General features: G+C 49.2%; 2 protein-coding genes across 5 annotated transcripts; one reads left to right on the top strand and one right to left on the bottom strand.

Annotated features, from left to right (window-relative positions):
- The first annotated feature begins 11 nt into the window (after positions 1 to 11).
- Positions 12 to 5,998, top strand: Nherf4 (NHERF family PDZ scaffold protein 4). Of its 4 annotated transcripts, none has more exons than XM_048416852.3 (11): positions 12 to 327; positions 2,213 to 2,240; positions 2,368 to 2,441; positions 2,754 to 2,965; positions 3,230 to 3,419; positions 3,509 to 3,645; positions 3,844 to 4,048; positions 4,263 to 4,459; positions 4,545 to 4,751; positions 4,879 to 5,079; positions 5,302 to 5,998. In XM_048416852.3, exons 2-11 carry the CDS (start codon positions 2,230 to 2,232, stop codon positions 5,329 to 5,331), a joined length of 1,464 nt encoding a protein of 487 aa, XP_048272809.1. In that variant the 5' UTR covers positions 12 to 327; positions 2,213 to 2,229; the 3' UTR covers positions 5,332 to 5,998. The 4 variants fall into 4 exon arrangements, with proteins under 4 accessions (XP_048272809.1, XP_048272810.1, XP_048272808.1 ...); XM_048416853.3 differs by having other exon boundaries at positions 2,210 to 2,240; XM_048416851.3 differs by lacking the exon at positions 12 to 327 and adding an exon at positions 1,742 to 1,851.
- A 600-nt stretch (positions 5,999 to 6,598) lies between these two features.
- Drc12 (dynein regulatory complex subunit 12 homolog) lies at positions 6,599 to 12,093 on the bottom strand. The gene is made up of 7 exons (XM_048416854.3): positions 12,045 to 12,093; positions 11,717 to 11,852; positions 11,143 to 11,208; positions 10,126 to 10,245; positions 9,611 to 9,703; positions 7,713 to 7,843; positions 6,599 to 6,780 (listed from the first exon to the last, which is right to left on the bottom strand). Exons 1-7 carry the CDS (start codon positions 12,078 to 12,080, stop codon positions 6,652 to 6,654), a joined length of 711 nt encoding a protein of 236 aa, XP_048272811.3. The 5' UTR covers positions 12,081 to 12,093; the 3' UTR covers positions 6,599 to 6,651.
- Between the last annotated feature and the right edge of the window lie 2,573 nt (positions 12,094 to 14,666).

Below are 14,666 nucleotides of genomic sequence, written 5' to 3'. Positions count from 1 at the left end.
CATGAGTGGACAAATTGCCCTGCGGCCCCACCATCGATCTTGTCTCTCCTTCCTCTGATTGTTACCAAGGGGGCACACCTCTCATGTTTGCCATGCTGGGGGATCTGTCATCCAGCAGCTGTACTAGATGACTTCCCATCCCTGCCTTATGCTCACTTCTGGACACAAAATGCCTTCACACTGGTGCTTTTTCCAGCCTCGTGTCCCCTGAACAACATAGGTATCGACGGCTCCAAGTCCACTAGGGATAAGCGTGCTCACCTTGCTGCTATTAAAAAGCTGTGTGTCTTCCACTCCCTGTGATCCCCTGTTCCTTGCCAAGAAAAGGTTAGTCTGATTTACCTTCTGTTGAGGCTAGTTCCTGGCCTCGAGACTCAGAGGCAGTAGTATTGATGGAGTTTTAGTACTGATGCCTGGGCTCTGGCAGCCCTAACAAGCTGAGCTCTGCCACTAATCTTCGATAAACTATTTAAAAAGAGAATAGTGAAAAAATAGAGAAAGGCCGGAGAGAAGGTTCAGCAGGTTGAGAACTCTTGCTGCCCCTCCAGAGGGCAAGAGTTGCATTCCCAGTCACCACATGGTGGGGGAGCTCACAACCACTTGTAACTCCAGTTGCAGAGAATCCAACACCCTCTCCTGGCCTCTGGGTAACCCTCTCACTTTCTCTCTCACACCACACACACACACACACACACACACACACAAATAATTTTTTTTTGAGACAGGGTTTCTTTGTGTATCCCTGGCTGTCTTGGAATTCACTCCATAGACCAGACTGATCTCAATTAGAGATTTATCTGCCTCTGTCTCCCGAGTGCTAGGATTAAAGGCATGAGCCACTACCTCCTGGATATAAATACATATATTTAATTTAGAAAAGTGGCTGGGCAGTGGTGGCGCACGCCTTTAATCCCAGCACTCAGGAGGCAGAGGCAGGTGGATCTCTGTGAGTTCCAGCACAGCCACAGCTGTTACACAGAGAAACCCTGTCTCAAAAGAACAAAACAAAACAAACAATCTTAGAAAAGTGGAGAAAGGAGATTTCTCTCAGGTGGCCACATCAGGAAGAGGAACAAATAAAGAGGTCCAAGGGACACCTCCTCCCCCCTCAACTCATCTTTCAGGATCCTGACCTGGAATTTAGGTTCAAATACAGTGAGGGCAAGAGGTGTGTGTCCAAAGCAGTTGTGTGCAAAGCAGTCGTGTCAGGCTGTGGTCTCCAACCACAATAAACAACTGGGTTATTGACTGCTCCTGTTTGTCCTGTGCAGTGGTTTGGCAAATTGTCATAACTGTGTGACACCTCTTCTTGGGAGATAAGTTCTGGCTGGCATCGGGGAGGGCTTCGTCTTTTTCTCTTCCCTAGCTTCAGATTCCAGAAGAAATTCCAGTTCTTTGGGATCCACTGTTTGAATAGTCTGATAACCAAAGGGAGGGGCACCAATATCTTTAGATAATTTTGTTGCTGGAGGGGCTGCATGTAAGACTCTGGGAAAAGGTTGTCCGCACTGGGCCTTACCATTTCTATCGCCCTATGCATTTTTACTGCCCTCAGCTTGGAATTTCAATGACCAGTGAGCTACTTTTTTTCTGGGCATAAGAACAGCTGGGTCAGTTAGAGGCTCTCTCGAGAAAGGTAGAGTCCAGAACTGAGGGCAGAAGAAACATAGACACACACTTTCCAGAGAATAAGGCCCTTTGCTGTTAACCATTACCCCATTGCTTCCTTGCAGCGTCTTCAAGGAGGCGTGACTCAGGAGGGGGCAGGTGGGAGGGTCAACTGGTTATAATGAACCTTGTCCCTACTCTTAAAGTCCTGGGTCACTGATCCAACTATGGAGGCAACTGCAGGTAGGAGGGGAGATATCCTTGAAAGGGGATTCTGGGGAAGCGGCAGAGGGAACAGATTTTGAATCTTTGAGTCTAGGACACACTTGGTATTGGGGTTTGCTCTGAGGCAAACAAACAGAACGAAAGAGGAATGAGGTGAGCGTGTGTGCCTATCTTCCTGGTCCACACCCTGTGCTGGCAGGCTCAGATTTACATGCCAAAGAACTGGGAAGAGAAATAAAGGGGATTAAACAGCCCTGTGTGTGAAGATAGCGGAGCAGAATGAGAGGGTTTGAGGGGTTCTCCTAAGCTCTTTCATGTTTTTCTCATGGAAAACATGGGGAGGAATGTGTCTCTACCCTTATCCCTCTTTGTCCAGCAGATCTTCGAGACACGGCCATGTTAACTCTGTAAGTAGTGTGAGGATTGAAGAATTGGAGGGGGAGGCTCTCAACTGTCCATCAGCATCTCCAGTAGGACCTGGGACCCCAGTCCAGCTACATACTTCTCTTACATGCCTCTCCTGCCTCCTTACAGGAAGTTTAAATTTAATCCAAAGCTGGGCATTGACAATCCTGTCCTCTCTCTGGCTGAAGACCAGGCTCAGTCTGGTAACCCCCTCACCCCTGACAATGACTACCTTTCCCTAGAGACATTACAGTGCCACACAGCCTCCTATCTCCTTGATAATCACTAGCTGACTCCCTCTGATATCAGCAACTGAGCGGAGGTAGAGGGGGCAGCTCTCCCTTTGCTTTAGTCACCTGGCCCATGCAGCGTCCATTCAGCTATAAAGCCCAGCCTCTCCCTGGCTGGAAGCTGTCCAGTCCTGACAGGAGGCAGAGGCTACCAGTTATTTGATGGTTCTGTACTTGAACTGTGCCCTCCCTCCTTTCTGGCTACCTACCCACCTCCTCCTCCAGATCCCTGGAACCTGCAACGGCCTCGCTTCTGTCTGCTGAGCAGAGAGGAGCAGAAGAATTTTGGGTTCCATCTGCAGTACCAGCTGGGCAAGGCTGACCATGTGGTGTACAGGGTGGATCCAGGCTCCTCCGCCCAGCGCCATGGTCTCCGGGAAGGAGACCGGATCCTGGCGGTGAACAATAACATTGTGGACCATGAGGACTATGCCATGGTGAGGCTGGCCCGGGACTCCTTGTGGAACAAAGGAACATTCCATAGCACTTCTGAGAGGAAGAGGAGTCTGACATTTGCCTGGGCACTCTAATGCATGGGCCAAGCCTCACTCTCCCTAGACCCCATGACTTGGAGGTGCCCAGCTAGAAAGATTTGATAAAGACACCTACAGAACTGGTTTCTACAGTGAAAATACAAGTCCTAATGGGTCTTGGGATTTCACCAGGGGGCGAATCTCTCTTACTCCCGTGTCCTTTCATAGGTAGTGCGCCACATCCGGGCCAGCGGTCCCCGGGTATTGCTGACAGTCTTGGCACAACATGTGCATGACGTGGTGCGTGCTCAGCAGGGGAGCGATGCCTTCCTTTGCCCTACCCTAGGATCGGCAGTCAGGCCCCGGTTGTGCCATGTAGTAAAAGATGAAGGTGGCTTTGGCTTCAGCATCACCCATGGTGAGCTTAGGGCCTGAGATGGGGCAGTCAGGGATGGGAAACCCAGCCACTGCATGCAGCAGACTGGAAGTTCCTTTGTCTGCCTTTAGGATGTCGGGGTTCTTTCTGGCTGGTTCTCAGTTCCGGAGGAGCCGCTGAGAGGGCAGGGGTGCCCCCTGGGGCCCGGCTGCTAGAAGTGAATGGGGTCAGTGTGGAGAAGTTCACTTCCAGCCAGCTCAGTAGGAAGGTAGGGCTTCCTGCAGTGACTTTCTACATGAACCCCGACTCCTGGTCTGAGGGTCTGTCTATGTCACCCCTCTTTTATTCTCTATAGTTTGTGAGAGGCCCATCCTCATCCTTGGGCCTGAGAGGAGGTGCTGAGGGGATCTGCCTCTCCATGCCCATGCTGATGGCCCGTACTTAAACTCTTGCTGGGTTCCCACAGCTTTGGCAGAGTGGCGATCAGGTGACTCTGTTGGTGGCAGCCCCGGAGGTCGAGGAACGGTGTCATCAACTGGGAATGCCTCTTGCTGCGCCCCTGGCAGAGGGCTGGGCACTGCCCGCTAAGCCCCGGTGTATAAACATGGAGAAAGGGCCTCAAGGCTTTGGCTTCCTGCTCCGGGAGGAGAAGGGCCCGGACGGTTGCCTTGGTGAGTGGCAGCCCTAGGGGTGGGTAGGAACTGGGCCTTAAGATGGTCATACATACCCAGTTGCACACTTCTCAGTGATCATGAGAGGTGCCCCAATTTGATCCACAACCCTTGGGCATCCTCTCATGTACTTCGGAGTTAGTCCCTGGGAGAGCATGGGGGCAAGTCAGGGAGGAGCAGTGATATGTCTATGTCACATATGTCTATGTCCTAGGGCAGTTCTTATGGGAGGTGGACCCAGGACTGCCAGCTGACAAGGCTGGCATGAAGGCTGGGGACCGCCTGGTGGCTGTGGCTGGGGAAAGTGTGGATGGGCTGTGCCATGAGGAAATAGTGTCCAGGATCCGAGCGCAGGGCTCTCGCGTCTCCCTCATTGTCGTCGATCCTGAGGCTGATCGCTTCTTCAACATGGTGCGCAAGTGACCGGGTGAGGGGAAGGTGGGAATGGAGCAAGGCTCAAGTGCCACAGGTTTGCTCTGTCTGCCCCTCACCCCAGGTACGGCTGTCTCCCCTCCTCTTCTTGGAAAACACAGAGATTGCTGCCTCCCCTCTGGCAGAAACCAAGGACTTTGCAGCTGAAGACACAGTCGAGTCTTCTAGCCCTGTCGGCTCCCGCCAGTGCTTCTTGTACCCTGGGCCAGGAGGTGGCTATGGATTCAAGCTCTGTTCTGTGGCCAGTAGGCCTTGTCTCTTCATTTCCCAGGTGACTGATGCCCCATGTGCCTTGGAACCTTTCCATCATTTATCTACCTGCCTTCCTCTGCCTGCCTGCATGCCCAGCCTTGGGACACCTGATGAATGCTTCCGTGTGTTCCCCCCTACGCTGCCAGGTAACCCCAGGAGGCTCAGCTGCCCGTGCGGGGCTGCAAATGGGAGATGCAGTTTTGGAGGTGAATGGATATCCTGTGGGTGGAGACAACGACCTGAATAGGCTTCAGCAACTGACTGAGGCTGAGCCACCCCTCTGCTTGAAGCTGGCAGCTAGGAGTCAGCAGGACTTGGAAGCCTGGATCTCCTCGGAGTCTGGAAAGGTGAAATCAAAGACAGACGGAACTATGAGAAGGGCAGATAGGAGGGTTGCTGGGTAGAGCTGAGAGAGGTGTGCAAGAGGAAGCTGTAGGTCATAGGAGGTGGGGACAGAAGGATCCTGAAGCAAGTCCCATTCCTGAGCAGTCAGAGCATGTTGGGGCAGGAAAATGAACTCTCCCACTCCCAATCTCCCAGGACTGACTCTGTCCTTCTTTTCTGTGTAGGACTGGACCCTGCCCTCAGAGCTGCTATAGGATACCCCTGCTTGGCACAGATTTGCCTAGTGTCTTTCCTACCCTTGCTCTGCACCCTGAGGTGGCAGAAGCCAGGAATGGTCTCTCCACGCAGGAAGCAGGAGCTGGAGGATTCAGATACCACTGATCGCAGGACTTCTAGGGTCTTTTTTCCTTCTCGTGAGCCTACCTCCAGCAGAGGGGTGTGGGCAGAGACCTCAGGCAGGCTCATGAGGGAGCCCAAGTCTCCACAGGATGTTATGGAGAAGTTTTGAGGACCTGTGCTACAAGTATGAATTTCTGCCCCGGAAAGTGATGCTGTGGAGCCTTTTAGTATCAAAGCCACCGAGAACTCAGGCTAGCTATGATTCTAGGATTATACGGCACAAGGATTTGGAGATCAGCCATATTTTCCTTCTGTGGACACCTTAGAAACTTGGGAGCTAGTTCCTGGCCACTGTAATGTCCTGTTACTGTCTTTCCCAGTGGGCTGGTGAGATGGCTCAGATGGTAAAGGGGCTTGCTGCTAAGTCTGACAACCTAAGTTCGATCCCCAGAACCCCATGGTAGAAGGAGAGAACCATTTCCAGGAAGTTGTCCTCTAGCCTCCATATGAGCACCTTAGTATGCCACTGTCCAAATAAATAAGTAAATACATGTGCACACTTATGCAATCTTTCCATATAAATTTGGCTTTGTGTTTTTGTTGGTAAGAATAAACCAAGGTAGTTTAAAGGAACCAAAAGTGTTCCAGGTCTAAGGGAATGGAATCTAGTTTCTGTAGGAAAGGCTTTAGAACTTTGTCCATTTCTTTTTCTTTTTTTCTTTTCTTTCTTTTTTTTTTTTTGAGACAGGGTTTCTCTGTGGAACAGTCCCGGCTATCCTGGAACTCACTCTGTAGACCAGGCTGAACTCACAGAGATCCACCTGCTTCTTTCTCCCAAGTTGGGATTAAAGGTGTGTACCACCACACAGCCTTTTTTTTTTTTTTAAAAAAAGATTTATTTATGTATTTTATGTATATGGATACTTTGCACGTACATCTGCACACCAGAAGAGGGCATAAGACAGTTGTGAGCTGTCATGCGGGTGCTGGGAATTGAACTCAGGACCTTTAGAAGAGCAGTGAGTGCTCTTAACTGCTGAGCCATCTCTCCAGCCTCCTAGAGGGTTGTTCATTTTTTATCACTCCGTGTTTAGGACAGTGGGACAATGGGTTAACCCAGAACACAGGTGTCCCCATGAGAGTCATTCCTCAATTGTATAGGCCAAATCAAGTTCTGTTGAATTCTACATCAAGTCGTTTTATTTCTAGGCCTCAGAGATTAGAGGTCAATGGCCTCAAAGATCCAGGGGGTTGAGACCAAACTGACGTAGCTGCTCCTTGTGCCTGGTGTGGAGTCTCAGCACAGCTGCATCCCACTGAGGCTTGACAGCTCTCAGCTTGGCCAAGAGACAGTCCAGGCTGCCCTGTGAACACCAAGCTTTCATTCCCAGGAAGTGAGGGAAGGGTGAAAGTTGCCCAGCTTGGTAATAGTCCTTTGCCAATGGCTTCCTTTTCCTTCCTTCCTTCCTTCCTTCCTTCCTTCCTTCCTTCCTTCCTTCCTTCCTTCCTCCCTCCCTCCCTCCCTCCCTCCCTCCCTCCCTCCCTCCCTCTCTCCCTCCCTCCCTCCCTGCCTCCCTCCCTTCCTCCTTCCTTCTGAGAGATACCCTTGCTTTGTAGACCAGGCTAGCTTTGAACTCAAAATTCTCCTGCCTCAGGTTCCCAAGCACTGGATTGCAAGCATGACCAATCATGCTTAGCTTCCCATTGTTCTCTCTCTCTCTTTTCAACATCCAGGATTGAACCTAAGGCCTCACGCATGCTAGGCAAGTACCCTGTCCACTGAGCTGTCATCAATCCCTCTTTTCACTTTTTTATCTTAGATAGAGTCTTACTATACTTACCAGGCTGACCTTGAACTCTGTACACAGGTTGGCCTTGAACCTATGATCCTCCTGCCTCAGTCTCTGGAACAGTGCCTCCCCTTTCCTTCCCTGCTCTTTGTCCCGGACTCCTCTTCCTATTTCCCTCCTCCCACCTCTGTGCAGGGATTGAACCCATGGCTGTGCACACCACTGAGCTATACCAGCAGCTCCTGATTATTTTGAGTCTAGGTCTCACTATGTAGCAGCCACATAGCACATTGTAGCTAATGTTGACCTGGAACTCAAAATCTTCCTGTCTTAGCCACCCAAGTACTGGGATTATAAATCACTGGCTCTGTCAATGGTTGTGTCTTCTATTTGCCCTTAGAATAGAGCATGGCTCCTTTAGGTTGTGGGTCATCACACCAGTCGGGGCCATAGGATTGGTGGGTTCTGGGATACTGAGAAGATGGCCTCCAGGGAGTAGTACTTACATTCAAGATTTCCTCATACTTGGCCTCCATGTTTGCCACGTGGGCACGAAGTTGAGCCAGGGTTTCACCTTGTTCTCTGAGGGCTTTCTCAGCCCCTTCCCTTGCTGTCTTAGCCTCCCTTTGGCATGTTTCTAGGGAGCAGGGCAGAAAGATAAAGAAGACAGGATGATGCCACGATACCAAGTTCCAAAGGTACCTAAAAGGGTACCTCGACATTACAGACTTCCGGGATCATCAACCTTTGTGAGGTCACTGTAAGGACTCACTGAGGTAGGGCAAAAATGAGTAGAGGTTTTGAGATAGGAGATGGGTCCAAAGTCTGGTGGTTGTCAGATATACAGCATGGGACAAGTATCTCTTGTTCTCTATGTCTTAAATGTTTGACTTTGTTTTGTTTAAGACAGGGTCTTATGTAGCCCAGGCTGGCCTTAAACTCTCCATGTAATCAAGGACAACCTTGAACTCCAGATCTTCTTCCCTCTGTTTCCCAGGGTTGGAATTATAGACTTGTACCAACTAACATGGTTCAGTTTCATTATCTTTATAAATATTTTATTTTTAATTTTATATCTTAATTTTAAAAATAATATTATTTTGCCCCACCCACCCCATGTGTATGTGTATGTGCCTTTGGAGGACAGACGAGGGTATGGAATTTGATCCTCTGAAACTGGAAGTAAAATGATTGTGAGTCACCATGTGGGTTCTGGGAATCAAAGCCAGGCCCTCAGGAAGAGCAGCCAGTGTTCATGACCATTGAGCCCCTCTCTAGCCCCTTCTTTATCTTTGGAGGGAAAATGATATTTGCTCCTCCTGTTTTCTGTGAACCTTTAAATGTGAAAATGCATGACAAAACACCTAATATAGGAGGTGTTCAATAAATGTTGAATTTTAATTTGAAAGAAGGCTGGAGATGGAATCCGTGGCCTGTCTAAGCAGTTCTTGAATATTTACAGTGGCACTGAGATATTTCAGGTGTGATAGCGCGCACCTGCAGTCCTTCCAGACAGAGGCTGGAGGACCACTGTGAGTTCAAGGCCACCTTGGGATTTTTGAGGAGTGAAAAGACTCAGGAGGGGACTGGGACAATGGCTTAACGGTTAAGAGCTTTGGCTGCTGCTCTTGCAGAAGACCCAGGTTTCATTCCCAGGACCGACACGGTGGCTCAGAATCATCTTTAACTCCAGTTCCAGGGGATCTGATGCCCTCTTCTGACCTCTGTTTTCTCATCTGATTGGTAAATTCACTGATTTAACAAGTAGTAATTTAAGGCTTTCTACAAGGTGCTCAGCTTTGAAGATACTGAATTAAATTAAGGCTATGGTTTTCTGTAGTTTGGTTGTAAAAACCAGCTAAACTATTAAATGCATTTCACAGTCAAGGCAATGAAGTGGGTAGCTGCTGGACCTGGGGAGATTAAACAAAGCGGGAGATGGGGTGAGAGTCCTACCTTTCCTTTACCTCTATCTTGGAGAGTTTTTTAAGTTTTCCCTTTTTTAAAGAGTTATTTATTTTGTTATTTTATGTGTGTGAGTGCTTTGCCTGTGTGTATGCATGTGCACCATGTGGGTGCCTGTGAAGGTCAGAAGAGGACATTAGATGCCCTAGGGCTGGGATTACAGATGGATGTGAGCCACTGTGAGGGTACTGGTTCAGGCTCTCTGTAAGAAGGAGTGCTCTTAACAGCTGAGTCAACTCTCCTAGAAGTCAAATCCAGCCGCTAACATAGAGGTGTGTGTCACCGAACTCTGTTCAGAGGAAAGTTGGGATGAAGGTGACCCTAGTTAAAATTCAACCAGCAGACTGTAGACCTCCAGAGAAGAACTTTCTAAGTCCACTCTCCCATGCCGGGTCTTGTTAGGGAGCCTAGGAAAGAAAGGGTGAGCGATGGGGACTACCTAGCTGTTTCTGCTGACTTCTCACTTCCTCTTCCAGTTGCTTGCTTCGGGTTCTCAACTCCTCTTGCAGGGCCCAACGCTGGCGGCTCATCTCTGAGGAGGAGCCATAGGGACGGAGGTGTGAAGAAAAGAAATGAGGTTGTGGGTGGAGAAAAGTCTCAGTCAAGGAACAGAACTGAGAAACTTGGGAGACCTTGAAAGTTTGGGAGATCTGAAACCAGCTCCCTCCCCACACCAGTGTAAGAGGGGGACCCTGGCTCTTCTTCCCGGTCACCCCCAAAGGTAAAGATAAAGAGCTGTGAGCTACATTCTGTTTCACACATCAATCAAGTGTGCAGCATCAGACATTCTAGGGTGTCTGTCTTTGGTTCTCAGGACCCTGCCTATGCAGGGACGGGAGCCACTAGGTATGGCAGTTAGGATTCCTCTTCATTTCCCTTCCTTGAATTCCCCAACTTTCTTGGTTGTCCTCTTCAATGCCCCTGTCTCCTGCCCCATGGCCAGTCAAATCATACCTGCATATACAGCCTTCCCTTCGCTTTGGGCCCTTTCCAGTTCAGCTTCCAGCTCTTGCAGCCTCTGCTTCAGCCTGTCTTCAGAAGCCTTGGCTCTGCGAGTCTCATCCCTCTGTAGCGCTATGAACAGCCAGCGTCAGAACCATGCTCAGGGCTGATTGTGGGTCTCACAGAATCTATTGCCATAGCCCCCATGAGCTATGTTTACCTCTGGGAACTTGGTGACAGGTGTTAACTTCTTATTCTCTTTATTAGTTGCATCCCACCAAACCCATAGAGTTTTCATTCCTAAGGAGTCAATATTCCCTCCATGTTCTGGCTACTAAAAGACCATGGCTTCCCGAGCTGTGAGTTAGCTCCATGGTAGACTACTATCACAAATGAGGTAGTGGTTCCATTCCCAATGTCGGAGGGGAGGGGGAATAGCTTCTTTCATTGATCTCCACTGCCTAGCCTTTCCTCACAATCTTTGCCAACACTTAATGGCTAGCTTGGTTTAGCTCTGCACATAGCTCAAACCTCCAGTTCCCCAAGAACCCAGAAATGCCCCACGTGCCATGTATTGGGTGGCTAATTTATTGTCAACTTGACATAAGCTGGAGTCATCAGAGAAGAGGGAGCTTCAACTGACAAAATGCCTCTAGAAGATCAGGCTGTAGGCAAACCTTTAGGGCATCTTCTTAATTAGTCATTAATGGGGGGGCTGCCCACTGTGGTTGGTGCCACCCCTAGGCTGGTATAAGTCCTGGGTTCTATAAAGCAGGCTGAACAAACCATGTGAAGCAAACTAGTAAGCAGCACCCCTCCATGGTCTCTGCATCACCTCCTGCCTCTAGGATCTTGCCCTGTTTGGGTTCCTATCCTGACTTCCTTCAATATTAAACAGTGATTTGAAAGCTAAGTCAAATAAACTTTTGCCTCCCCAAGTTGATCGGGTCATGGTGCTTCATCACAGCGACGGTAACCCCAACTAGGACAGGCGATCTCTGCTGTCTTCTGAGACTTCGAACTCCTTACCCAAGTGGTCCTGAAGCAGCTCCTTCTCCAGCAGCACCAGCCTGTGCTTGGCCTCAGCCCCCGCATCTGTCTTGGCAAGATGATAGTCTTAGGTTATCCTGATCCTGGTCCCAGCCCAGTCCTCCTCCCACACATCAACTCCCTGCGTGATGGAGGAAGATCGCAGGATAAGGGACGCCCAGTGGCAAAATCTGACAAAGTCACAGCTGAGTCTTCACTCCCATGTACATGGCGGGTGCTCAAAACATGGTGAAGGCAAAGAGCTAGAAGTGGCTTCAGGAGGACTTTGGGAACAAGGCATTCTCCAGTTCCCCAGTCCTGTGGAGTCTGGATTCGAGGCTCTGAAGAGGAGGGCAAGAAAGCTTCACTCTAGTCAAGTGAAGCGGCAATGCCTGTAAGCCCGGCATTAAGAAGACTGGGGCAAAGGATATGTTTGAGGCCAGCCTGGGCCCCATAGTGACCCTGTATCAAAAGGACAAAAGACAAAACCAAAACAAAGCCACTCCATCTTGTTGCCCAGAGAACTGGATTCCTCCTGAGGATCTTTGTGTCCTGGACACACACTGTGACTCACCAGGACTTGACTTTTTTTTCTTCTTCTGTGCCCCAGTTTTTCTCCCCTTTCCTTTGGTTTTAGGTGGCATCATTGCTGTCCTGGGGGAGGGAAGACTTTCTGTGTAGGCCTGTATACAGAGATGCTCTCCTGACTCCTAGACGAAGGTGGGAGTCCCAGGACAGTCAGAATTCTAGTCTCTCAGCATATCTTACACTTTCTAGAAGCTTCGGTTCTTGGCCTCCTGGGAACCTCAGGTAGGGCGGGGGGTAGGGGGAGAACTATTCTGTGGGTGCAGCTGGTCTTCGAAAAGAAGTCTCCCCAGCATGCTTACTCTTTCCCTTCCTACCTGCAAGACCCTCTCTTGCTTGTGCGGTGTCTCCATGGGGAATGACACTCCTTGGGGAGGGCATAGAGAGTCCCTGAGCAGACCGAGCCTAGGGAGGAGCCTGGGTCCTGTGAGCCAATCCAGGGTGAAAAACTTCCCCAAGGGGCAGGACCAAGAACTGGGGTGTTGGTTTTCTTGAGACTGTCTGCTGTCTGGGCAACCGGGGAAACACTGTGTTCATAGGCAGGTAGGATGGGCTAAATCGGCTCACACAAACACCCTGTAGGTAGCTTCTCCTGTTACTCCCAAATCCTAGCCCTAAAAAGAAAAAGGCTTTGGAGCTGAATAGCTATTAGTCATGTCTCACTGCCTGTCATCTGGAGACTTTCCAGTCTAGAAATCGAGAAGCGTCCAGTCAGTCTGAGAGGATAGTGCTTTACAGAAGGAGAGGAAAGGCAGGGGAGTAGCCTTCACAGGGACTGTACATCCTGATTTACTTTAGAACTTGAGGTCCACTTCAGAAAGGCTATGGTGTGCGCGAAACACGTGCTGGCACAAGTGGTTGAGAGAGTTTTCCACGTAAGAGAACAGAGAAGAGGTAGAGCCATGGACTTTAGGATGCTGTCCCAGAGGGGAGGCCACAAATTAGGCAGTCAGGAGTTGAGCTAATTTTGCTCAGCCTGAATGCCTTGGTGTATAAGTTTCGTAGCTCCTGAAAACCCTAGACTTTAGTGGTATGTTTACTTCTTCCTCTCCCAGTCATTATTGTCTCTCTCTATGAGGTTAATCTGCAGACAAGTGTTTAGAAGCCCCCATGCTTCCCGCAGCACAGAGTTGGTTAGGGCTCCCTCTAGTGGACTCACTTGTCCTGAGTCTCCTAAATTTTGCAGTTTATTATTTCTTGGGCATTATGGGAGGGGGGAGTCCCTTTGGCGGATTCTTTCTAGCATCTTGTGTCTGATTAAAAATTGACTGTGGGCAGAGAGTGTGACTGGTAGCTTGCTATGGCCCCCCTCCAGCTGGGAGGGCTCCATCCTGGAACCGTGCCATCACTGGGCATCATAACGGCATCATATGTAGAATGAAACAGCAAACCTTCCTCCCTGAGGATCATGGGACCTACAGACACTTTTTAGGCACTTCTGTCTATCCCAGTCCCTTAAAGTTTGGTCAACTGCATATTATCAGAAGCGTATCTGCAGAAACAAGTATAAGATGTGGAAGTAAAATCTCTCACCTGTGAAGAGAAAGCAGAAGATCAAGGCATTTATTTAACTTCATGACACTGTAGAGATCTTAGGAGAGATTTTTAATTTTAATTTTCAATTATGTTATATGTGTGTGGGTTTGGGCACGTGAGGCTAGAGGAGGCGCAGTGGGGCCCCTGGAGCTGGTGCTACTGGCGGTTGTGAGCAGCCTGGGGGTAGAGAACCAAACTCAGGTCTCTGCAAGAGTGCCGCTTGCTCTTAACCGCTGACCATGTCTCCATCCCTCACTCTGGACATTTTCCACAGCGAAGACAAGAGTCAGACTTGGCTCTGTGATGCTTACAACTCACGGAACCTGGGGCTGGTGAGCCCTGGGCACACTTCCTGGAAGTGGAGAGCATCTTCTCATTTCCCAGCATGTTTTCATCTCTCCTCCCTTTCCCCTGTACCAGGAGCATGTTTGGGACTTGTGTCACCAAGTCCCTGTGTCACCCCTGTTGCTCTTGGGATGCCACATTGAGGAGAGCAGTGAAAGAATACAAGCAATACCACAGGCCTCGGAAGAGCGTTTGTTTTCCAAATACGCACAGTCAACGGACTCTCAGGTGCAGAGTCAGGATGTGGTTTGAGGTCAAGGTGGAGAAAAAAAGAGCACCACCTGTCACATGACGAACTGGTCCCCGCGTAACCCAGAACAGGACAGCATTGTGTTCAGTATTTCAACCCCATTTCTAGAACATAGTCAGAAAAAAACCTCACATATTTATGAATAAAAACTGTGAGGAGAAAGGTCAATCCTTTTTCTTTTCATTGACTTCAGTTTAGAATTGTTAAGAAAGATCATTTCAGTAGATCTTTCCCTGATAAAAATTCTTTTGGGGAGCTGAAGAGATGGGCAGTAGTTAAGCAGTAGTTAAGGGCTCTTGCTGCTCTTCCAGAAGACTCACCCATGTGCACACACAGAGGCAGATTATTAAGATTACTAATCACAAATCTTTAAATTTGTATACATGTAGTGTTTGTGTGTGCACGTGTGCTTCGGCGTGCGTGTAAAGGTCAGAGGACAACTCGTGGGAGTTGATTCTCTCCTTCTCCATGCGGATCTTGGAGACTGAACTTGGGTCATCAGCAAGCACCCTTACCCACTACTAAGTCATCTTGCTGGCTCTCTGTCTTCCTTCGAATAAGATCTATCTAGGAGGGTTGTTGTTTGTTGGATTTTTGAGACAGGGTCTTACTGTGTAGCCCTAGCTTGTCTGGAGCTCCCTATGTAGATTAGGTTGGCCTCAAACTACCTCTGCTTATGAGGGCTGGAATTAAAGGTGTGGATCACTATATCCTGATCTAGACAAGAGTTTTGAGGAGATATATAGAAAGGAAGGTCACTTGCTTTTATTCAAATATGAGATTGGTTATTTATATATTAAAAGAAATA

Source organism: Myodes glareolus, chromosome 4 (assembly GCF_982192425.1).
Source record: "Myodes glareolus chromosome 4, mMyoGla1.1, whole genome shotgun sequence".
NCBI lineage: Eukaryota > Metazoa > Chordata > Mammalia > Rodentia > Cricetidae > Myodes > Myodes glareolus.
Note: the sequence above shows the minus strand (reverse complement) of the source record. Positions and strands in the feature narration are given on the sequence as shown.

Excerpts from the sequence above, each read along its gene's own strand:
- Nherf4 (XM_048416849.3), top strand. Across the intron at positions 2,241-2,367 it reads GACACGGCCATGTTAACTCT|GAAGTTTAAATTTAATCCAA; the intron begins GTAAGTAGTGTG and ends GCCTCCTTACAG. Across the intron at positions 4,049-4,262 it reads GGGCCCGGACGGTTGCCTTG|GGCAGTTCTTATGGGAGGTG; the intron begins GTGAGTGGCAGC and ends TCTATGTCCTAG.
- Drc12 (XM_048416854.3), bottom strand. The coding sequence starts at position 12,080 with ATGGAGACACCGCACAAGCAAGAGAGGGTCTTGCAG. Across the intron at positions 11,853-12,044 it reads AGCAAGAGAGGGTCTTGCAG|GAGTCAGGAGAGCATCTCTG; the intron begins GTAGGAAGGGAA and ends ACCTTCGTCTAG. Across the intron at positions 9,704-10,125 it reads AGGGAAGGCTGTATATGCAG|AGATGAGCCGCCAGCGTTGG; the intron begins GTATGATTTGAC and ends GCTCCTCCTCAG.